At 39.8% G+C, this 23,930-nt stretch overlaps 1 protein-coding gene across 1 annotated transcript in view; it reads left to right on the plus strand.

Annotated features, from left to right (window-relative positions):
• The window catches only part of MRPS28 (mitochondrial ribosomal protein S28), a 100,755-nt gene that overhangs the window by 19,717 nt on the left and 57,108 nt on the right, over positions 1-23,930 (plus strand). Inside the window, exon 2 of the mRNA XM_023648421.2 lies at positions 1,884-2,065. Coding sequence (XP_023504189.1) covers positions 1,884-2,065 — 182 coding nt within the window. The remainder of the gene's footprint in view (positions 1-1,883; positions 2,066-23,930) is intronic.

The following is a 23,930-nucleotide window of genomic DNA, read 5'->3' on the forward strand; positions in this document are numbered from 1 at the left end:
CAGTCTTCCTCCACTTTGTACTTTGGACAGCACCACCTGATGAGTGGTGGGTAGCTCACTCCTGGGATCTGAACCCGCCCACCCAGAGCCCCCGAAGCGGAGCGAGCGCCACCAGGCCGGCTTCCTTTTTAAGTTTTTAAACAATGTTTCTATCTACTTTCCGTCTTCTGAGGCAACTCGTATTTAAGAACCTGTTCAGTGTGTCATGAGCTTTGAGTGGCAGGTCTGGTCCTCGGGTGGGACGTGAGGCGGCTGACCGGGTGACAGCTCCTGTTTCCTTTAGCACTGGGAGCCTCGGTTCCAGGCTGTGTGTTAAATGTCCTCCTATGCATGACAGCTATAATGTGTGTATATATACTTAATATGTATTAAAAATTTAAAGTAATATGTAGTCTTTATGTTCTAGATGTTCTGTAATAACTAATATAAGGAAAAAATAGTTCTACACAGAAATTACTAGTGAGCATTTGATGTCTTTCTCTTGAGGGGTTTATATCTCTGTATGGTATCACTGTGAACATGTAAATTTGTGTAAGTATGTATGTGCAATGTTATTTTTTTTTCATTGAGTTAATGATAGGTTACAATCTTGTGACATTTCAGTTGTACATTAATGTTGGTCATTCGTGTTGTAGGTGCACCCCTTCACCCTTTGTGCCCACCCCCCACCCCACCTTTCCCCTGGTAGCCACTAATCTGTTCTCTCTGTCCACATTTTTAAATTCCTCATATGAGTGGAGTCATACAGAGATTAGCCTTCTCTAACTGGCTTATTTCACTTAACATAATTCCCTCAAGGTCCATCCATGTTATGTGCAATGTTATTTTTAACTAGCTGCCAGATAGCCAGTGTTCCCTGAAATTTGATGGGAATCGCAAACCTCACATATGCAAAACTAACTTACTCTGCTCCTACACTGCTCTTCAGCCCCTCCCCGGCTCCCCTCTGACCTGACTTTCTATGGTCAGCTGGCGGTCAAGTCCTTGCTGTGCTATTTGGTGAACAGCTCTCCATCCGTTCTTCCATATTCCTATGACCACTGCTTCCTCTCGGCCCTTGTCATCTCTGTCTCAGCTCATTGGAAGAGCTTCTCAACGCTTTACCAGCTTCCCACTTTTTTCCTCTCTGTGGTCCATCTTGCATACTGCTGCTGAAGTTTTGTTTTTAAAGCAAAGAACAAGTACCGTCACCCCATTAATGAGAAACCTCTTCATTCTCTGCTGCTTGTAGAATAGCGTCCCCTCTTGCTCTGACTCTGACACCTGACACCCTCCTGCTCGCCCTCGCCCGTGCTGGGAAGCCTTGTCTAGGACACTCTCCTTACCCTGCTTGGATTCCAGATTCCACCCTGGGCCACCGCGTCTTCACCATCCCCCACCAAGTGCAGATGCCTGCTTCTCTCTGGCTCCTCTTCAAGAAGGAAGGGGAGGAAGAGGAAGTTGAAGAGCATGGCTGGCTTTTTTTTTTTTTTCATGAGGAAGATTGGCCCTCAGCTAACATCCATTACCAGTCTTCCGCTTTTTTTTTGCTTAAGGAAGATTAGCCTGAGCTAACATCTGTGCCAGTCTTCCTCCACTTTGTATGTGGGATGCTGCCACAGCATGGCTGGTGAGTGTAGTAGGTCTGCACCTGGGATCCGAACCCACGACCTCAGGCGGCTGAAGTGGAGCATGTGGTACTTGAACCACTCCGCCACAGGGCTGGCCCCCATACCTGGCTTTTTAAAGCAAAATTCCACTTCAGTGTTTTTTATTATTGCTATACAATGGAAATGTAGAGCAAGCTGACTTTTAAAAATTTCCACTGGAAGATTTTATTATACCTACCGTATTATACCCTTATATTGAATTATATGCATATAAATATCTCTTTTCACACTTAGGGCTCTCTGAAAAATGTGGAATCCTTCGCGTCTATGCTGAGACACTCTCCTCTGACACAGATGGGACCTGCCAAGGATAAACTGGTCATTGGACGGATCTTTCATATCGTGGAGAATGATCTGTATATAGATTTTGGCGGCAAGTTCCACTGTGTGTGTAGAAGACCGGAAGTAGACGGAGAGTAAGTAGCAGCCCTTCCAAACACTTTGAGGGTGTTTAGAGAAGTTGGGATACCTCGAGAGTGTTAGTGCACCTAGGCGATTTTTGAAAAGATACTTATTTCTTTTGATAACAGTACTAGAAGAAGAAGCTGAAGTGCTTAAAAAATACTTTGTTAGGGGCCGGCCCCATGGCCAAGTGGTTGAGTTCGTGCGCTCCGCTTCGGCGGCCCAGGGTTTCGATGGTTCGGATCCTGGGCGTGGACATGGCACCGCTCGTCAGGCCATGCTGAGGCGGCGTCCCACATGCCACAACTAGAAGGACCCGCAACTAGAAATATACAACTATGTACTGGGGGGCTTTGGGGAGAAAAGGGAAAAATAAAATCTTTAAAAAAAAAATACTTGTTAGTCGAGTTAGGCCAGGTTCATGTCTTCTCAAAGCACTAAGAGCAGTTTTGGGGAGGATGTGAGTGTTCATCCTGCTGTTCAGCCGCTCCGCACCAGGAGGGGAAAACCAGCTTTGTAGGAGGAGGTGCTGCTCAGGCCCTTTTCCAGCAGCCCTTATCGCCGCCTTGTCCCACAGTCGCTTTCCCTTCTCAGAGAAGCTCCTCTTTCCACTTCTTCACGCTCCTTCCTCTCACTCCACCTAATTCCGATGCTTTATTATTTTCTTTCCGTATTATGTTACATCTATTCTCAGGATTATTATTTTTCTTATTATATGATTTCGTATAAACAGAATTCATTCTGTTTATAGACTGTGTAGATAAAGATATTTGTGAATATAAATCTGCATTGGGGAAACCATGAAGGGGGGAGATTTACGAGTAGAATCTCAAGAGTGAGAGGAGATGTTGAACTAAGATTCTGAGATTGAAGACAACAGCAAACATGATGGAAATGATTTTTTTGCCATCAATCCATTTTTAAAGTGCACATTTTTTTAGATTTTAATATTTCTGGTATCAGGATGCATCTTACAGTTGATGGTATATCAATTTAATTGGCAGTACTTTTTCTTCTTAATAGTACAGAAAATGATGGTGAATCTAATAATCACTGGCGTCTTAGGTAGGATGGGTGACATGGTTAAGAAGTTTGTGATGTTTAAGAATGAGCCGTGTTGTAGAAATGAAGAGTCTGTTGCAGACCTAAGCGATTAGTTACGAGAGTGGGTTGCCTCCCTCCTGACGGCTCTGGACCTCCAAAGGTCCAGTCAATAGCTGGGCTCACCCAGTTAGGAGCCGTGAGCTCATCTCCCTGAGGCTGACTAGGGCCTGACAGATGTAACAGAAACACACATTTCCTCAGAGCAGTGATGTGTGGGTAAGTGTTTAACAGCCAGCTCTCCGCTAAAAAAAAAACCCTGATTTGGGGCTGGCCCCATGGCTGAGTGGTTAAGTTCTCACGCTTCGCTTTGGCGGCCCAGGGTTTCGCCAGTTCAGATCCTGGGCACAGACATGGCACCGCTCATCAGGCCACGCTGAGGTGGCATCCCACATGCCACAACTAGAAGGACCCATAGCTAAAAATATACAACTATGTACCTGGGGGCTTTGGGGAGAAGAAGAAGAAAAAAAAAATGCCCTGATTTGCCTTTTTCTGTGGCATAAAATATTCCCACCATGGCCAAGTTGAGGTTTCCAATGTGACATTACTGAATGTGGAGTAGGGACCACGTGTGCAGTCAGCTCTCCCTAGCTGGTGCCGTCTGGCTCCAGTCCACCACCGCCTCAGATCCTCAGAAGCTGTATTCTGTCTTAGTGTGGCGGGTGGTATAAATCAGGGCATACCTGGAAGAGAAAGTGGACTTTTTACGCTGCCTGCCGTGAGAGACACTGGCTCAGGCGTGACTGCCTTACTCTATCAAGTAACATACAAGATTAGTCAAAAATGGTAAGGTGTAAAGAAATATCTAAGTAGGATGTCTGTCAATTCAGATTTTAAGACTGTAATCTGTATCTACTGTGTACTAAATTGTTGAAAGGATTAAATTAGATAGTGTCTGTAAAGATTTAGAACAGCAACTGGTATAGTAACCGTATGCTACTACTGTGATTGTTGTTCTTGAAATCCTGGTGACGGGGTCTTCATGAACTAATGATGGCGTCCCTCAAGAATTCCTGTTGAGGAGGGTGATGCGGGTGTGAAGATACGTGGCACTAAAGTTATGCTTCAAGAGAGGCATCCTGAGCTCTTGGGTGCTTCAGCAGGAGCTGTAACAGATCGTTTGTCATTAATAGGACATGTGTCGGTACTGGTGCTTACCAGAGGGCAAGCGGGGAGGGAGGAGGGCGAAAGGGTGACAGGACCCATGTGGACGGTGACGGGTAATTAGTCTTTGGGTGGTGAACCTGACGTAGTCTGCACAGAAACTGAAATATGATGAGGTACACCTGAAATTTGTATAATGTTATAAACCAGTGTTACCGCAATAAAAAGAAATCTCAAAAACAACATGTTGGATTTCAAAAGAAGAAAATGTATTGGTAATTTAAAAATGAAGTACTGTTTTATTTTACACGAATAGCTTCCCTGGTCTCCTCCTTGTGGTTAGTAGGCTGTTGCTCACGCTGGCAGGTGCTTCCCCCTTGCAGTGGCTACCCTTGTTCTTATGACCTGACACGCAGCCGGAGCACCAGGTATGAACTCTATAAAAACGCGTGTTTCACATACATCTGCTGAGATAGGAACATTTCACCTGCACAGTCAAGTTTATTATAAATTGCAAATGCCAGTGACATACCTATTTCTTTATATTTGTGTATGGAATTTTGTTTATGATGTTTCTTTCATGGGTTTTTGTTGTTATGGAAGGTAATTTTAATGTTTTGGAAAGATTCTATAAATAAGAGATTTTTTTCTTTTTTTAAATGAAGTTGCTATTGAATTAGTTTTAGCAAGAAAACTATAAAGATTGGGGGGGGGGGCCGGAAATCATACAAACGTGGAAGGAATTGCTTTCCAAATGTCTTTCTGTTCTTGTTCTGCTGTGCAGTGCCTGACCCTGGCAATCCCAGACGTTGCGGTGTGGGTCATGTTTCCGTACGGAGATGGTGCAGAGCTCTGGCTTCTCCTCGGCGAGAAGGCCTGGCCTTTTATCAGAGTATTTGCATTAACTGCTTTAGGTTATTGTCTTTGCAGTGTATGTGTATACTTTTCTTATGAGTCCCCGCTTTGACCTACCTTCCCTTGAAGCAACCTGTGAGTCAGAGGGCATCTACCTGATTGCGGAATGTGGAGCAGTTTCCCATCATGTCAGCCTGCCTGCCCTTTTCTTTAGACATTTCTTCTTTAATTATTGTCATTAATATAGCCCACAATTTCACAAAATTTGTCCTAGCATGGATTAAGATAGTTTCCTTTCCTTATTCCCATCTGATAATCATAATAGCTGGTTTTTTGAAAACTTACATTGATGTCTTGAATATATTGTCTCATTTATTCCTCACAGGAAGCAAAGTTGATGACATTATTCCCATTTTCCACATGAAGACAGTCAGTCTCCGAGCGTAAATGATGTGCTGCAGGGACACGATGGGTAATTGACAAAGCAGGGATTCAGACCTGGGCTGTGTGTACCCAGTGCCCGTGGATGTTCTTTTCCCTCTACTGTGCTCTCTAAACCCCATCACATACAGTTACTAAAGTGTCATAAAAACTCCTGAGAGAGTCTCGCATATGAGCCAGTTTCACGCCAGGCCCCCTGAAGGCAGTGTGGTGGTGAGGCTCCGTGGAGGTCTGTTACAGAGTGGTGGGCAGCCTGGGAGATGGTGTCCGAGGTGAGGTGTGTGTGATAGTGTTCCCACCAATAAGCTGTGACCAGCGGCTCCAGGCTTTGTTTCAGATTCGATGTGTGTGTATCATAATTATGGTGGGACCTGTAGTCACAGAAGTGGTTAGTAACTTGGGGTTACATGCTTGGTGTTATTTGGGAATGGTATATTTCAAAAAAAGTTTATTCTGTAAATGGTAGAAAGTTGACTCTTTATACATGTAATACTTAATTTTTAATTATTTCTTTTTTAAAGTTCTGTCATCTACTTTCTTTGAACCTTTTAGATCTAAAGTAGTTTAACTTGGTTTTTTTATTTTTGTTTTTGATGACCCAGGGTCATAATTATAACCATTAATTTCTGTATGGTGTCATAATTCAAATATAGAGAATTCTTGCTCCTTAAGCACATACCCCCTAGTTTTGTAGTTTTGGTGTTTCACCTTTGGGTGTCATCTTTCTTTTCTTGCCGTTCTGCCTGTGTCTGCTTTTTTTTTAGCTTTCTTAGACCTCTTAATTTTCTTCTCCTAATATGCTGATGCCTGGGAAATTGCTCACCAAATTTGTTGTGCTTAAAATAAGAAGAACTAGTGTTGCAGTAAAAGCCTGGCAGCCTCTCCTCTAAGTGAAGTGCATGTGCTTTAGTACACGGACTTCAGCATGTACTTTGACAGCTCCTAACTCCTCTGCTTGGCTCTCACTGGGTTCTGTGAAGACCCGATGTCACCAGATAGCTGATTCCTGATAAGTGAAGTGTGCCTGGGTTGGGGTTTTGCCTGTGTGATGCCCTCGATGGGGGCTGTCACACATCAGAGCAGTGTTTGTTGAGCCAGTCAAGGTGTTGAGTGTTTTGGACAGGAGTAGCCATCGTGGTTGAGACTTTAACACCTTCAGCAGGAACAGTAGCAAAAATAAGATGAGATTACTGGATCTCAGATACTGTTTGACATGGTGCCGGTTCTTACAGTGAACTTGTAAGTAAATGAGTAAATTCCTTAAGAACATTCTTAAGTTGAAAGAATTGCCTTGTGCCATTGATTAGATTGGTTGGCCTGGAAGATACTTGTAATACATTTATCAGTTTCAAGAGTTAAGCTGCTTCACTGGCATCTTCCAGAAGGGAGCTTAGACCCTTGTCTGGTGCCCTGATTTTTGTGCCGCTGCCAGTGGACACCTCTGCGTCACCTGGCTCTGGTGGCCAGAAGGGCTTGTGCTCTAAATCCCACAGGACTGTAACCAACAGAGAAAGAGATCTTAAACAGCTCCCACCCCAGGGCGCAGCAGGCAGTTATGGACCCAGGAGCTCGATCTTTCTGTGAAAGAGGCCTGGTAGCTATCTTCATAGCTGCAGCCTGAGGGGCAGGCTTGTAATTTAACACACATCCAAGGGCTGACTGTAAATCCTTCCTGAGACCTTAGGGGGCCAGCACTATCTTCAAACTCTCATGCTCCAGAGTGCCAGCAGCTCTCAGAGGGGAGCTCTTATATGTGTCTGGTGCCCTGATTTTCATGGCTGCCATGCAGGGGATACCCCTGGGTCACCTGGCTCTGGTGGCCAGGGGCTTATACTTGTGGTCCCACAGGACTATATATATCTGCGTACTTTAAAAACTGCTGCCTGAGGATCTGGCTTCCACTCAGTCTGAACCTAGGTGCTGACTGAGATCCTCCCCTTTGGGGCACTGACTGGTCTTGGCACACCCTCCGCTACTGGGAGCTGTTAAGAATTAAACAGGCTGCTTGGACAATCACAGAGGTTTGAGAGACAGCCAAGAGCTGGGGCAGGGTTGAATGATAAGATTCATCTCCTACACAAGGCCAGCCCTTCAAGACTGGGCTATTTCATCTAATACCTAGAAACCAACACAGAGGGTCAAGCAAAATGAACAGAGGAGTATGTTCCAAACAGAACAAGATAAAACATCAGGAAAAAACCTTAGTGAATGGGAAATAAGTAATTTACCTGACAAAGAGTTCAAAGTAATAGGCATAAAGATGCTCACTGAACTAAGGAGAAGAATGGATGAACACAGTGAGAACTTCAACAAAGAGATAGAAAATATAAGGAAGTACCAAACAGAAGTCATAGAGCTGGGGAATACAATAATCGAACTGAAAAATACACCAGAGAGGTTCAACAGCAGACCAAATGAAGTGGAAGAAAGGATCAGAGAACTTGAAGACAGGGCAGAGGAACTCACCCAGTAAGATCAGCATAAAGAAACAAGAATGAAATAAGGTGAAGACAGCTTAAGGGACTTATGGGCCAACATCAAGCAGACTAACATTCACATTATAGGAGTCCAAGGAGAAGAGAGAGAGAGAGAGGGGCAGAAAACTTGATTTGAAGAAATAATGGCTGAAAACTTCCCTAGCCTGGGGAAGGAAACAGACATACAGATCCAGGAAGCCTAGGGAGAAACAAATAAGATGAACCCAAAGAGACCCACACCAAGATACATTATAATTAAATTGTCAAAAGTTAAAGACAAGGAGAGAATCTTAAAAGCAGCAAGAGAAAAACAACTTGTTTTGTACAAAGCCCTCGCCTCCCCCCCACCCCCAGCCCCCATAAGACTATCAGCAGATTTTTCAGCTGAAACTTGCAGGCCAGAAGGAGTGGCACAATATATTCGAAGTGCTAAAAGAAAACAAGTTCCAACCGGGAATACTCTGCCCCACAAAGTTATTCAGAATTGAAGGAGAGAGAAAGAATTTTCTAGACAAGCAAAAGTTAAAGGAGTTAATCACCACTCAACTAGCCTTACAGGATATGTTAAAGGGACTTCTTTAGGCTGAAAAGAAGCAGCACTAAATGGGTACAAGAAAACGTGAAAGTATAAATCTCACGGCTAAAGATAATTATATAGTAAAGGTAGTGGGTCAATCACTTATGATGCTAGTATGAAGGTTAAAAGACAAAAAGTAGTAAAAATAACTATAATTACAGTAATTAGTTAAGGGATATACAACATAAGAAGATGTAAAATGTGACATGAAAAACATAAAATGTGGGGAGTGGGGAGTAAAAATGTAGAGCTTTAGAATGCGTTCAAACTTAAGTTGTTATCAACTTCAATTAGACTTATAAGTTATCTGTACACCTCATGGCAACCACAAAGAATTAAGCTGTTAATTATATTAACTTTTTAGAAAATAAACTGGGCCATGGTACGACTTTTCACTCAGTGAACTTTTAATAAGTAGCTGTTATGTACTGCCTCCATGTTTAATGCTAGCCATGTACAGATTAAAGACCATCTCTGGTTTCAGGGCATTGATGGTTCAGTCAGAGAGCTAGAGAAGTAAACCAGTATATCCACCACAGATAAGTTCTATTTACTGTATTCTGCAGAAATGGAAAAGGGGGGACTGACGATTCGGTCTGCTTGTGTCAGAGAAGGTTTTCCAGAGGAATTAACAATTGAATTGAGTTGTAAAAGATGGTTAGCAGATTTAAAAAATGCATAAAATGAGAGGGAGCTGCACGTGCAAAAGTTTTAAATGAGAGGGAGCTGCACATGCAAAAGTTTTAAGTGAGAGAGAGCCTGGCTCTTCTGGGAACTCCGGCAACTTAATTGGCATAAGTGTAAGAGGAGTGATGGGAGAGTGGGAGATGGGCTGCAGCCAGATCTTCAAGGGATTTATATGCCATTCTGAAAAATTGGGGCTTTATTCTGAAAGTGGTAAAGAGCCGTTAAGATATTGTAACAGGTAACGTGGACCAGATTCGTGTTTCACTGAGACCATTCTGGCAGTGGATCTATTAGAAGAATGAAACTGGAGTTAGGGAGGCTAATGGGGAAGCTTCTGGAAAGAAAGGATGAGAATGTGAATTGAATCCGAGGTCAGGAAAGGAGACTTTTATTAGTAATTTAGGAGATGGGAGAAACGGGGCTAGGTGTGTTGTGAGGTAGAGGGAAAAGTTTCAAATGATGTTTGATTTCAGACATGAATGCCTAGGTGGATAGTTAAGTTGCTTTGTTTTGGGGAGTGGAGAGGGGAATGTATTGTTTTGATATATATTGCTTGCTTCAAAAATAAAAATTAATATGCCCAGATTTAGATTAGTTTGATTCTCTCATTCCCACTTGTGGTCATAGTACTTTTGATTAGTATCAGTTAAGGAACGTTTCTCATTTTACTGAAATAAAAATCCCGACAGTTAAACCATGCTTATTGTTTGGTTAAAGAGCCAAATTCTACAAATCTTTTCATTTCATTAAGTTACATTTTAATTTTGATTTTTCAAGAATTGTATACATTCCCATAAAATCCTGAAGTCTAGTTTTACAAGTCCATTTATTTATTAATGTGTTCATGTAGATTGGATCTTTTAAAGCATTATTTCTACACTAGCATCTCTAACACAACACACACATGATTGACAGATCTGAAAAATCAAAGAGTTTCAAAACAAGCATGATTGGCAGTTCTAAGGTAACTAGCATGTGCATTGAATATTATTTGTACTTTTGTTTGACACTGAGGTAGAATAAACAAGCTAATTTCCCAGTCTTTGTTTCTATTTCAAGTTGTGTGATATATAGGGTCAAATAAAGAGTGGGTTGGATACTAAATGTTTCAAAAACTAAAGTTTTCGAGATGTATTGATGGGAGGGAAGAGAAAATAAGAATTTGAATTAAGTGGTTCTTTTGATTCCAGAGGACATGGTGCTCAATTATAAAGTATGCACGTGAAGGGCACGGCCCAGTGCTTAGTGGTTAAGTTCACACCCTCTGCTTGGGCTGCCTGGGGTTTGCCGGTTTGGATCCCAGCACACACCTACACACTGCTCATCAAGCCATGCTGTGGTCGTGTCCCACATACAAAATAGAGAAAGATTGGCGTAGATGTTAGCTGAGGGCCAGTCTTCCTTACCCAAAAAAAAAAAACCCATATGCATGTTTTTAAATAGATTGGCGATTGAAAATCATTCTACAGTCATACACCACTTAATGGCAGGGGTACATTCTGAGAAATGCATCCTTAGGTGGTTTTGTTGTTGTACGAACATCATAGCATATACTCACACAAAACTAGATGGTATAGCCTGCTACACACCTAGGCTGTATGGTACTAATCTTATGGGACCACCATAGTACCTGCAGGCCTTTGTTGACCAAAATGGCATGATGTGGTGCATGGCTATATTACATTTTCTTTTACAGATCTTTGGTTATTTTTTAGGATAAAAGAACATCTGTTATGGGGCCGACCCTGTGGTGCAGTGGTTAAGTCTGCACATTCCGCTTTGGTGTCCCAGGGTTCACCAGTTCGGATCCCGGGTGTGGACATATGCACTGCTTGTCAAGCCATGCTGTGGCAGGCATCCCACATATGGAGTAGAGGAAGATGGGCACGGATGTTAGCTCAGGGCCAGTCTTCCTCAGCAAAAAGAGGAGGATTGGTGGCAGATGTTAGCTCAGGGCTAATCTTCCTTAAAGAAAAAGAATATTTGTTATATTTAACTTTTTAATAAGAAACCTTAAGAATATGTATAAATTATAAAATACGTGTTCTGAGTTAATGAAGCACGTGTAATTCAGGCTGAATAGCATGAGAGGTCTTTTCCCCCTCGGATATGTAGCGGTGTTCTGTTGGTTTGATTTGTTCCATTGGATTGATTTGTTCTATTGAATTCTGCTTTGATTGATGTGCAAAATTGATTTTCTTCCTGTGTCATAGTCACGTACGTACAGCTGCATCAGTCCAGAGATGGTGTAAATTTACACACCTAGTGAGTGTGCCTTCTATGCCCTTCCAGGACTGCAGAGGTTAAAAGTGAGTCTGGAAACTGCTGTGGTGTCTGCTCGTTAAGGAATGCGAGCAATTAAGTGTTCCCACAAAAGCTTTGAAGTTAATATCTTAACAGGACAGAGAGGGGAAAGTCAAGACTGCGTGCCTGCAGTCAGTTCAGGCTGCAGTTCTGTTGACTTGAGTGGATTTTAGAAAAATTACTATCTTAACAGAAAGTGTGAATTCTATTTTGGTTTGTAGAATTTTGTATTAACGTAGATTGCCACTTGATAACATCTAGAGACTTCCAGAGACCCAGAATTTCAGCATGTATTTTGTAATTTATATTGAAGAAGAACAATTATAGCTAACATTTGTTGAGCGCTCTCTGTGCCTCTCTTTGCTAAGAGATTTGCATGTATTATTTTCTTCAGTCTTTTTGTTACACTAAGGTAGATGCTGTTAGAATCCTCATTTAAAAACACTGAAGAAAGGCTTACGGAGATTTTAAGAAACTTCCCCAACGACGGCAGCTGCTAAGTGAGCAGACCCGAGACAATGCAGCTCTAAGTCTGTGTTGTTAACCACTGCTTCATACTAGTCAAATACAGTTGCAGGGGGTGTGTGTATATGTGTGATTTATTAATTTTCTCAGCAAATACTCATTGAGTATGTTAGTTACAGTGTGCTGAATGCAGTTTAGAAGAACCGCATGACATCTTTAGGAGGAAAGATACACAGAGCATAGTAACACAGAGGAATATATGAATAAATGCCTAAATGAATGATGTGGTCAGGCGTAGAAGTATTCAGAGGAGAAGCTGGGAAAGTGGAAGTTGAAATGGTTTCATAAACACACAAAGGGCTTCCTCAAAGAGACGGAACTATAGCTAGATTCTGAAGGATAGGGGGGATGTTGGGAGATGGATGATGAGAAGACAGCAGTGGGAGAACGGGCATGAGCAATGGCACAGAATTGAGGATGAGCTCGGCAGGATTGTAGTAGTTATGTACATCTGTGTAACATGTTACTCCAAAGCTTGGTGGCTTAGAACCATGAGCACTTGTTATCTCATACAATTGCCGTGGGTCAGGGATCCGGCAGTGTCTTATTTGGACGGTTCTGGCTCAGTGTCTCATGAGGTTCAGTTAAGATGCTAGCCAGGGCTCCAGTCATCTGAAGGCTTGGCTGGGACTGGAGGATTTGCTTCCAAGGTGGCCCCTTGCATGCCTGGCAAGTTAGTGCTGGCTGCTGGCAGGAGGCCTCAGTTCCTCGTCACGTGGACCTCTCCACTGGGCTGCTTGAGTGTCTTTACAGCATGGCAGTTGGCTTTCCCTGGAGAGAATAATTGGAGAGCTTGAGGAGGTTGTGATGTCTTTTATGGCCTAGTCACACACTGTGACTTCTGCCATATTCTGTTCATCAGAAGTAAGTTGCTCAGCCCAGCCCACAATCCAGGGGAGAGGAATTGGTGTCTGCCTTCTAGCGGGAGCTGTGAACAAAATAGCTGTCTGTATTTTAAAACCCCCGCAGTGGTTGAGATTGCTTGGCTTGGCTGCAGTTTTAGGGGGTCATGGGATATTTGCTCTGCTAGATAGGAAAGGATCCTTAATAGAAGGCTGGAAAATGGTGGCGGTGGAGAGTCAGAGGAGTGGTATTTGGGGATCGGTATTTTTGGACGATGACTTTAGTGGTGACGTGTGGGATGGAGTGGACACAGCAAGGCCACTTCTTAGACTGTCATAGTAATTCAGGCGGGAGCTGACTAGGGGCAGGACTAGAGCGAGAGGAGATGGAAGAGGAAAGCTAGAGAGACTGTTCAAAGAGATGACTGACAGGATTTGGTGACCCGTGCTTGAGGTTTCCACCAGGTGACTAGAAAAGCAGAGATCACAGCAGTAAGGGAGGTGGGTGGGGAGATGTTCACAGGGCAGGCTCTGTGTTAGACATGTCGTGGTTATTCTATAGATGTGTGGCCATACGGTGTTGGATTTATGAGAAGTTAGGCTGTAGCACAGCAGCAGACCTGCAGTTAGTAACTTCACATGGGCTCTTAATTATCTGCTGCGTTTATCAGCAGAGAACACAACAAAACAGCAAAAAGCAAAGGCGACAGCATCAGTGCAGGTTTGTGTTTGCGTCTCGTTAAGGGAGAGTGACTCACTTGGAGAAATCTTGCAGAGTTAGATTCAGGCATCCTATTAGAGCAGAACAGCTGTATTTCCAGAAGTGAAATGCGAATATGATAGCAAATGGGATCCCTTTGGAGAAGTAGTGTCATCTGGCCGGGTGTATTCCATCTAGGTTCATAATATCCAGCTTCAGCCAGAGCTCTCAGAAGTCTTTCGTTCATTTCTGGTAGATTTCTTGTCTCTTAACCTTTTCACTCTAGGCCTCTTTTTCCTCCCTTCCACATCTTAGCAGATAACCTAACTCCTTTATTGAAACCAACTTCATACATTAGTTTGACCCACATAAAATTGCTGTTTTTTTAAAGTAAAAAATAGTTGAATATCTGAAATTTCATATGATTCAACCTAATACTCCCTGGATTTCCTATTCTCTACCTTAAATTTTCTCTATATCATTTTTTCTAGAGAATTTGGTAAAATCTGAGACATTTTACCTTGTTTCCCCTTCAAACTGTTGTTCTCTTCCTCCGTCCCAAGAATTGCCCTTGTTTTCTGAATTTCCCCTCCTCTCTCAGCTCAGCCCGCCGGCTCTGCCCTCGCCATTGGGCTAATTCCTCAGCCACCTTCTGGTCACCCGCCCAGCAGTTTTGCTCAAGCGCTGTGATATTTTACTGGCTGTGCCCTTCTCTGAGTTGTCATATACCGCGTTCATTTTCTTGGTTCTCCTTCTACTTGCATGTTCTTTTTCTACTTTCCTCTAGAAGTTCTTTCCCTCAGCGTCTGAACACTAGGCTAACTGCACAAGAGATCTGTTCAAAAGGGAGTATTTTAGAGCTCCCCTGTTTTAAAAACCACAGCATATAATAATTGAAAAACACTTTATGTGCCTGTAAATGACACTTATAAATGTCTCCATTTATATGTACTCATTTTTCTCATATTTGGTAAATTAGGAATCATTCAGATTCAACCTAGTCCTATATTTGAAAATATAGTGCTTTGTAGCGTGTTTTAATTTTTAAGAAAAGATTTTTCCATAAAGATACTACAGTTAGTTTTCGTTTAAAGTTTTAATTCAGAACCTTAATTTTGGACCTAAAATAGAATACTTTGTGTTCCTTTTTAAAATGCAAATTAGCTATTAAGTAGATATAATTAGATCCTTAATTAGTACTGATTGAGCATATTATAATGTTCATGTGGGGTTTATGCTATTGCCTTTATCATGTTTGAATTTATTAAGCAAATGAGCCTTTCCTTGATATATTTTCCTTGAAAGCATTTTCTTTTATATGTAGCACTTTTTTGAAAATGGGGTTATCAGCTATTCGTTATGATATACAATAAGAGGGCTATACCTCTTTCAGAGTATAATATATAGTTTGAACTTATTTGGCTTCTAAAATATATTGCTGTGAATGTACATATTTTGAGACTCAGCATCTTTACTTGAGTTAACCTTACCTCAAAACCTCTGTTTTATTCACCATCCGTTTTGTTTTGGCCTTGACGTTACATTAATTTTTTATTTACTAGAAAGATATAGGCCAAACTATTTTTGAAAGTTAACAGCTAAACATAAACTCTTTAAATCTCAAGATCTATTCCAAAAACTAAATATCTTTTCCTAATTGCAATTGCAAATATTTTAGCCTTCCAGTTGTCTGAATGTAATTTATTAAGAAACTTTAATTCTGAATTTAGCTTTAGCTAAATTTAGGTGCAGGGGGGAGTTACAGGAGGGTTTTTCAAATACCATGCCTTCAGCATGAATTTTTTAAGTTCTGTGTTTCATTTATTTCATTGAAGGAAACATCTGAAATTTGAAAGAAAACGTTCCAAAAGTAAAGCTTAGCATATGCTAGTTGGTGATACAAATTCTATTTATGTTAGTGATAATGATGATGATGATGATGTTGATATAATAGCAGCAGCCACTTCCTAATTTTTAGGACTGTTAGGAAATTCTCCCTCCCTCCAAAGAAATCTTAAGTCACTTTAAGGAAATAAACATATGCTATATCTTTTGGCAAAAATAATTTTAAAATGTCTGGCATGGTGCCTTGCAGATTATAAGTTCACCATAAATATTCATTGCTTACTTTTTGATAGACAGGAGTCAGAAAAGCATTTAGCTAACAGTAGGGTATTGCAATTACTGCTTGAGATATACGGTTCTTAGTTTTCCTTTGGTGTTATAACGGAACAATATTACCTTCAATGAAGAGTATTCAGTATTCCTGTTTCAGTAAAGAAATGAAAGGAATCTCGATTTTAAGAAGAAAAATAAAATGAATGTTGAATTAAATGAGAATTTTTTTCCAGAATTTAAAGTTAGGATATACCTGTTCTTTTCTTCATAGTGTCGAACATTATCATAATCATTATAGCCCACAATTATTAGCTGTTAGCCCTTACTATGTTTATTCACTTTTCTAAGCAGCATGATGGTTTAAGCTCATTGGTCCAGAAATAAGAATTCCTGAATTTGAATCCTGGATCTACTACTTATTAATTGTGTGATCTTGGGCAAGTTGCTTAACTTCTTGGGACCTCGATTTTCTTGTGTTTAAAATGAATGAGTGAAATGATAATACTTACCCCTAATGGTTGGTGTGAGAATTAAATGAGGTCGTCGTCGTTGTTGTCGTCGTCATCATCATCATCATCATCATCATCATGAACAGCTGACATTATTGAACCTTTTCAGACAGACACTATGCTTTACATATGTATCTTACTATTATTATACCTATTTTACAGATGAGGAAAGGTGAAAGTCAGCCTCAAAATTTAAGTGACTTTCCAAATCACTTAGACTTGTGTCAGTTGCAAATGGCAGGAAACTTGAGGACTTGCGGCTTAAACGTATAGAGACTTAGGTTTCTTGTGTAAGAATTCTGGATGTTGGTGGCTTCTGGGTTGCTTTCGCAGCTTGACGACATCAGCGCTGGCTTCGTGCTTCTTGCGTCATGGGTGCAGTAAGGCTGCTGATTCTCAAGGGCGACATATCTCTAGAGGCTCAAGCGAGGAGAGAGAATGGGGAGGGCATGGTCAGCTTCTCTGTCCCTGTTACCAGGAAAACAAAAGCTCTTTTAGAAACCTCTTCCAGACTTCTGCCTATGTTTCCTGGATCAGGCCTGTATAAGATGGTCCCTCCCTACCGCAGGGGAGGCTCTGAAAGCTCGCATCTAACCTCTTCCTGGTGGAGTGCTGTGGGGGGGCTGTTACCTCCTGCCCCCGCGCTCTGCCCCCACACTCCTGGCCGCAGAGCTGGGCTGTCACGCCAAAGCCCTTTCTCCAGGTCTGCTGCTCAGTCGAGACACTCACATTACAGACGTTTTGAATAAACATTATCCAGCATCTCCATAGGGACAGTTTCTCTTCTTGAAATTTTATATTTTTCAGAATAAAAATTATTTACCTTTTTTTTAGGCTGACTGAATTTTGAAGGTGTAGGTTGTGTGCCCCTCCCTATCTTCACATAAAAATATCAAACAAAACAAAAATTAGTGACTGAATCCTTTTTATATTAGAAATTACTACTAAGATAGGTTTGTTTCTGGGAATTTCCTATAATATTTTTCAACTTTCTGTAGTAAAAAAAGCATAATACATAGTTAAGATAATGAGTTTTTGCCTCTTTCCATTCTAATTATTATGTCTTAACTGATGGTAAATGAGTTTGTTCTATGCTCATTTCCTAAGGGGTGGTTATCCACTGATTTCATTTTCTGGAAAATAAAATTATGTCACAATTCTTGGAAACTGCATATTTATTTATTTTTTTGGTTTTGTTTTTTCAGAGATGGGGGTGGGGTGAACAGTGGGTGAAGTTAAGGTCATAATTCTCCATTCAGTTCTCAAATACATAACCATAATTTATTCTTTGATTCTTCTTTATATTTGAGGTGAATTACGTTGAATTTTGTAGAGAGAAAAAGGATGAGATACGGTGACATTTTGAGCTGGACAACGTCATCCACATCTTGTAGGCGAGGAGCCTGAGGCCTAGAGAGGTTATTATGAAACTTCCTCGGGGTCAGTAGACTAGCGCACGGCGGGGCTGGACTGGAGCCTGGCCCGAATTGTGAGGAGGAAATCCCCAACGGTCTACCCACTTAGGACAGATCAATTTCTTTTAATATATTTAAATGCCATTTTATCAAATAAAATATACTTCTAGATATCACTTTTTTCAGCTTTTTGTTGCAACAATCTTTTGTATAGGAATTAAGAAACATTATTGAGTATAAGCCATTCTTTATCTGAGGCCACACGTTTTGATTTCTTTTTTACCAAATCACTTTACCAGAGACGTTATCAAGTAATATTTATCTAAGTAAGCTAAATTCAGCCATGTCATTGTCAACCCTAAACTGCTGTTGACTAATAAACAGATGGACTATTCCATTTCGACCTTTCTGTCTGAATTTCAAAGTATATCTTTTTAACTAATGACATTGAGGTGTGGTCTATCTACATATTTGTGTGTATAGCTCTATTTTCAGCGTCCTTTTTTTGAGTTGCATAATTAACCAAGCAAAATATTTCTAATTGGATTTTATAAGAAAAAGGAAAGTAGAAAAAAAAGAAGTATTTATACATCTACCATTGTAACTGTTGTCAAATACTGTGTTCTTGTACCTTAAAATTTTATGGCTTACTGAAAATGCATGAATTTTAACTTATGCAAATATTCTTTCTCATTTTCTTATATATTCTTTGTTTATTATAAAAATATTGCCTTTGACCAAACCGAACAATTAATTCTGTTGGTTTCTTCATTTTAGAGTAAAACTTGAATTCATTTATTTGTTCTATACATCGATAACTACAGTGTCAAAGCTAATATTCTTCAGTGATCAAGGCAAATTAGTAAAATCACATGTATGTTGGTATTTCTGTTATTAATTTTTTTCTTTTTGTTTCAACGTGTAAAAGTAATACATTCTCATAAAAAAGCTATGGGAAATTCTCTAAGTAGGAAAATTTTTAAACTTCATAGTTTCACTAATCATTTTGGTGAATTTCCGTCCAGTGTTTTTGTCTGGACACAGATTTTTTTTTGGTGTGTATATGGTTTTAATCATATGCTGTATAATTTTGGATCATGAGTTTCTCACTTAATTTTGTAACATAGCCTTTTTCATTATGAAGGATGCATTAGACATCACTGACTATAACACAATCTCTTTAAGCATTCTGTTTATTAGACATTTAGATTGTTTCTACTTTTTCACTCTTAAAAATGGCACAGCTGCGAACATCTCCATGGATAAGACTTCTAGGATTATTTCTTGAGGAAAGATTAAGTAGAATGACTAGGCTTAAATGTTATTGATATTTTTCAGGCTTATGCAAACACATCGAACATTTCATACGCTGGTTTATTAGCAGTATTTCCTTTTTTGTAAGTTGTCGGTTTCTTTGCCTAACTTATTTATCTATTCGGATTATAGTATCTTCCTGATCTATGTAGAGGAGTTCTTGATATAATTAAAGAATTGTGTATCTTTTTATTTTGAAAATATTATTGTATTACAAAAGTAATTCAAGCTTATTGCAAACTACAAATTCAGATAAATTAATGGAAGAAAACAAAGATCATCTAGTGAAAAAATTTTAAAATATATGTAATAAAAGTTCCTAACAAAAAATCATATTTTTGAATACTATTTTATAACTAGATTCCCCCCAGTAGATAGATACCTAAAAATGACGTAAACAAAATTGTTCAACTACATAGCATTCCATTACTATAATGTGTTTAACTAGTCTTTTATTGACGTATATTGATGTTTCCAGTTTTCTTTTTTTTTCTTTTTTTTGAGGAAGATTAGCCCTGAGCCAACTACTGCCAACCCTCCTCTGTTTCTGAGGAAGCCTGGCCCTGAGCTAACATCTGTGCCCATCTTCCTCTACTTTCTGTGTGGGACACCTGCCACAGCATGGCTTGACAAGCAGTGCCATGTCCGCAGCTGGGATCTGAACTGGCGAACCCTGGGCCACCGACGCGGAGCGAGCGCACTTAACTGCTGTGCCACCAGGCTGGCCCCTTCATTATTTTTATAAATGATACGTCAGTGACAATTCTTTGCATAAATCTTGGTATGATATCTGATTATTTTGTTGGGATTAATTCTTTGGAGTGGGAGAACTGGAAGGGATATGCATTCTTTAAAAACTTATGTGTATTTCTAATTTACCACAAACTAGTTATTTCTGTCTAACTCTAGGTGTTATTTTATTTTTCATGTTTGGCAATCTAATGGGCAAAAATATTATGTGATTGTTTTAATTTGCATTTTTGATGATTAGCAATGGTCAACATCTTGTCATTTATTTAATTCTAAAGTGAATTTTGTGTTCCAGTTTCATTGGCGAATTCCAGTTGCTCATTTGTCTTTTGAATTCATCACTTTTCTATTGATTTATGCTCTTTGTCATAACTGTTAAAACTATTTACTCCCAGTTCATTGTCGATGACTTTTGCCATACAAAATTTTTCTAGGTTTCTATATTTTATTTATATAAAATATTTTATATTTTACTTATTTTCTATTTCCTATATTTTTTCTTTTATAGTTTCTAGTTTGGTTGTCATATTTAGAAAGACCATTGTCTCCATAGAAATATTGACATATGTTTTCTTCTAGTGTTTTATATTTCAGTCTTAATTTATTTTATACTATTTGAAATTTATTTTCGAATAAGTCAGGACTCCTGCTACCATAATAATAATCACTAATGTTCATTGAGCTCTTATTACCTTCTTTTGTTGCTCCTAAGACACACTTTTTTTTTGCCTTTTAGGCTTTTACTTCCTTGAAATCACTGTTGGTCACGTGTCACAAGCTGACACTTGTGACATAGTTGTTGCCAGCCCATATGCGAAGTTAGTGTTGACTGTTGATATTACTATCATTTCTTTTGAGATATGTCCTTGGTAAACTGTATGTCACAATGTATTGGGTCAGTCTCAGCTTTTTTTTTAGTAAAACAATAGGAAATATTAGAATGCATTACACATAGCAAGACTAATTGTTTTGGGAAACTTGTTTCAGTTGTGTGTATGTGCGTGTGTAGAAGGAAATCTCTTTGTGAAAGTGCTGGCCTGTGGTGTAAACTGTGTTTCCTGCTTTGTCAGCCACCGCTGTCCAGAGCTTGTAGTGATGAGGCTGAAGACCCTTATGGAAGATTGTAACCACTACTGACAAAGAGGGGCACAATGGCAGGGGCTGGAATGTGGCATAAGTTCAGATTTCTAGGCACCATTTCTGTGTATCTTCTGAGGATCTTCACCCTCTCGTTCTGCTCCTAAGTCCCACGTTGACATGGACACTTGTCTACCTGCTACTCTTCCCGAAGTTCTGGGTTCTCTCCTTGGCAGATACACCCATTGGAGTTAGTGATGCTTGGCCAAATTTTTCTTTGATCTCTGCTTCACATGTAGTCGTCGTAGACAGTGACTTGCCCCAGCCTCCTTGTGTAGGAAGCACACTCAGTTAAGAGAAGGCAAGCTCCCTGCTGCCCAGAATGGGCAGCGGACTACGTAGTTTATAAAGTTGTTATTCCCAGTTGTTACTTACCGCAAACCCATTGGACTTTATCATCTTTACTACATGGCTGTAGAAGCTAGCTTTCATTTTCTTCTCGAAGTCAGCATACTGCGTTTACTTTGCCTGGTTGAATACCAGTCAGTTTTCCATTTTATAGATAGTTTTTTCCTTCTAATGACTGAAAGTATGTAGCTATCACCTGATTAGATAAATTCTAATTTAGTTTTTGAGAAAATTTAATTCATCTTTTTTAATTCGTGTTTAAGATTTCCCAATGTTTTAGAATGTTTGATATACCTCTCTAACCCATGTATAATATTTTCGTGTGGTTTAAGTAATAAAGGGAATATTTACTACATGGTGAGCCTTTTTAAATTAGCAATTTAAAGCTATCTTTCTGTGTTCTGAACTTGGCATCTGAATTTCATATACTAATAATGTGTGGTTTTTACAAAAACATACTTGTCAATACTTTGGTTTTTTTATTCAGTTACCTAGTAGCAGAAAATAAGAGGAGAGATTTGTGTTCATATTGGATTAATTGTTATGACTTTAAAAGCAGGAACTTCCTCATGAGAGGAGTATAAAATGATGCAGCCACACTGGAAAATAGCGTGGCAGTTCCTCAGCTATTTAAACAGAGCTACCATGTGATTCAGCAATTCTCACTCCTAGGTACACGGCCAAAAGTAATGAAAACGTATGTCCATTCAAAAACTTGAACACAGATGTTCACAGCAGCATTATTCGTAAAGCTAAAAGATGGAAACAACCCCAATGCCTGCCAACAGATAAATTGATATACAAGGTGTTATATTTATATATATATTTCCATACAATGGAATATTATTTAGCCATAAAAAGTAATGAAGTATTTGATACGTGTGACACAACGTAGCTGAACCTTGAAAACATTATGCCAAGTGAAAGAAGCCAGTCACAAAGGACTACATGTTATGTCATTCCATGTGTGTGAAATATCCAGAAAAGGCAAATATCTAGAGGCAGAAAGTAGATTGGTGTTTTCCTAGGGATGGGAGGATAGGGGAGGGGCTTAAGGGGGTGATGGCTAAGGGGTATAGAGTTTTTATTGGAATGATGAAAATGTTCAAAAATTGTAATGATGGATGCACAGCTCTTTTTAGTGAATATATTTAAAGCTATTGAAGTGATTACTTTATTTAAATGGGCAATTTGTATGGTTTGTGAATTATGTTTTAATTTTTTTAAAAAAAGAACTTTTTTGTGTAAGAATGGCAACGTAAGGGAGTCAAGAGATTCAGTTTCTTTCTGTTCTGTTTTGTGAACTTGAGTAAGTCACACACCCTCTTTCATCCTCAGTCCTCTTGTCTTGCTAATTTTTTTAGAGCCTTCCCAACTTTAAAATCTGTGATTTTAATTTGGGGGGAAACGATCTGATTATAGCTGTCAACAAATATGCATTTAGACGCACTGATTGCTCTTATTCAATGGTTTCCCGGATTGCAGGCATGCTGGTTTAGTGGGTCTAATGGCGCTGCCCTCCTCTCCCTTATCATGGCTTCTAAAGGAAAGTCCATTGTTTGTTTATATTAAAGGCAGCATTTTCCCAACATTACTACACAGTGCAGTTCACCTCATTTCTTAGCCCAAACAATACATGTGGTGCCACTGAGTCTGCTGGCAGATAGCTTTAGTTACTCCTTTGTAAAACAAGCTAAGAGTAGCCCTTGTCACTGCAATGTTAGTCAGAGTATCTCGGCAAATAACCACAGACTTTATTTATAGCAATGTATGTTTTGGATTATAACATTTTATCTCTTATAGATGTAGTGTATTATTTGCTTGGTTACTTTATAATTGTGATCGTTGCATGCCACCCACTGTAGGTTGTTCTGCAGTGGTTATTCTGACCACAAATTAAGGAGTTATTTTTCTGTGGTTTAGTTATACACAAGGATTATATTGCAAGAGTTGCTGGAGCCCAAGTTCTATAAACAGTTTTTTGGGAAGAAAGTCTTTGTCTCAGAGACTGACTAGATTGTTGGTACTCAAAACATTAGAGGACAGAATTTAGAGGAGCAGACATAACTTGTTGATCATAAAATTGTTGAATACTGGGCTATAAAATGTGACATGAGAATTTGCCAAGTGCTCTGCTTATTGGTATATGGCAGCACCCTTTTCAAGACGGCGGAATTGTAGGAATTTTCCTACACCTAGACCAATGGTGGTTTATACTTTTTGAAGTTATGGGCCCACTGGAGAATACAGTGAAAGCACATTGTCTAGGAAAATCTACACGTGTATGAACATACACACATTCTGCATATAATATTAGAGGGTTCACAGATTCCCCCAGCACACCCATTAATCTTTAGGGACTCATGAATGTAGGTAAAAACCCATGACCTGGAGGTCTGGGAGTGAGATAGGCTTGAGCTTCTGGAACTGCCAATGGTGATAACCTGGAGGTGGAGCTGTATGTTCCTTAGGGCAGTGTATAATATATGCAAAGTGTTGCTGAACTTGCTGGAATATAGAGGTTGTTCCCATGATAAGCACCATAGGAATGCATCGCACGTGCCTGGCTCTTTTGTTTACTGCTGTATCTAAGCACATATATTACTATTTGTTTGATAAATATTTATTGAATGAATGAAAAGTTCTGCAGAAGAGCTGACTCTTGTTACCAG

The sequence above is a fragment of the Equus caballus genome, chromosome 9 (assembly GCF_041296265.1).
Source record: "Equus caballus isolate H_3958 breed thoroughbred chromosome 9, TB-T2T, whole genome shotgun sequence".
In the NCBI taxonomy this organism is placed as follows: Eukaryota; Metazoa; Chordata; class Mammalia; order Perissodactyla; family Equidae; genus Equus; species Equus caballus.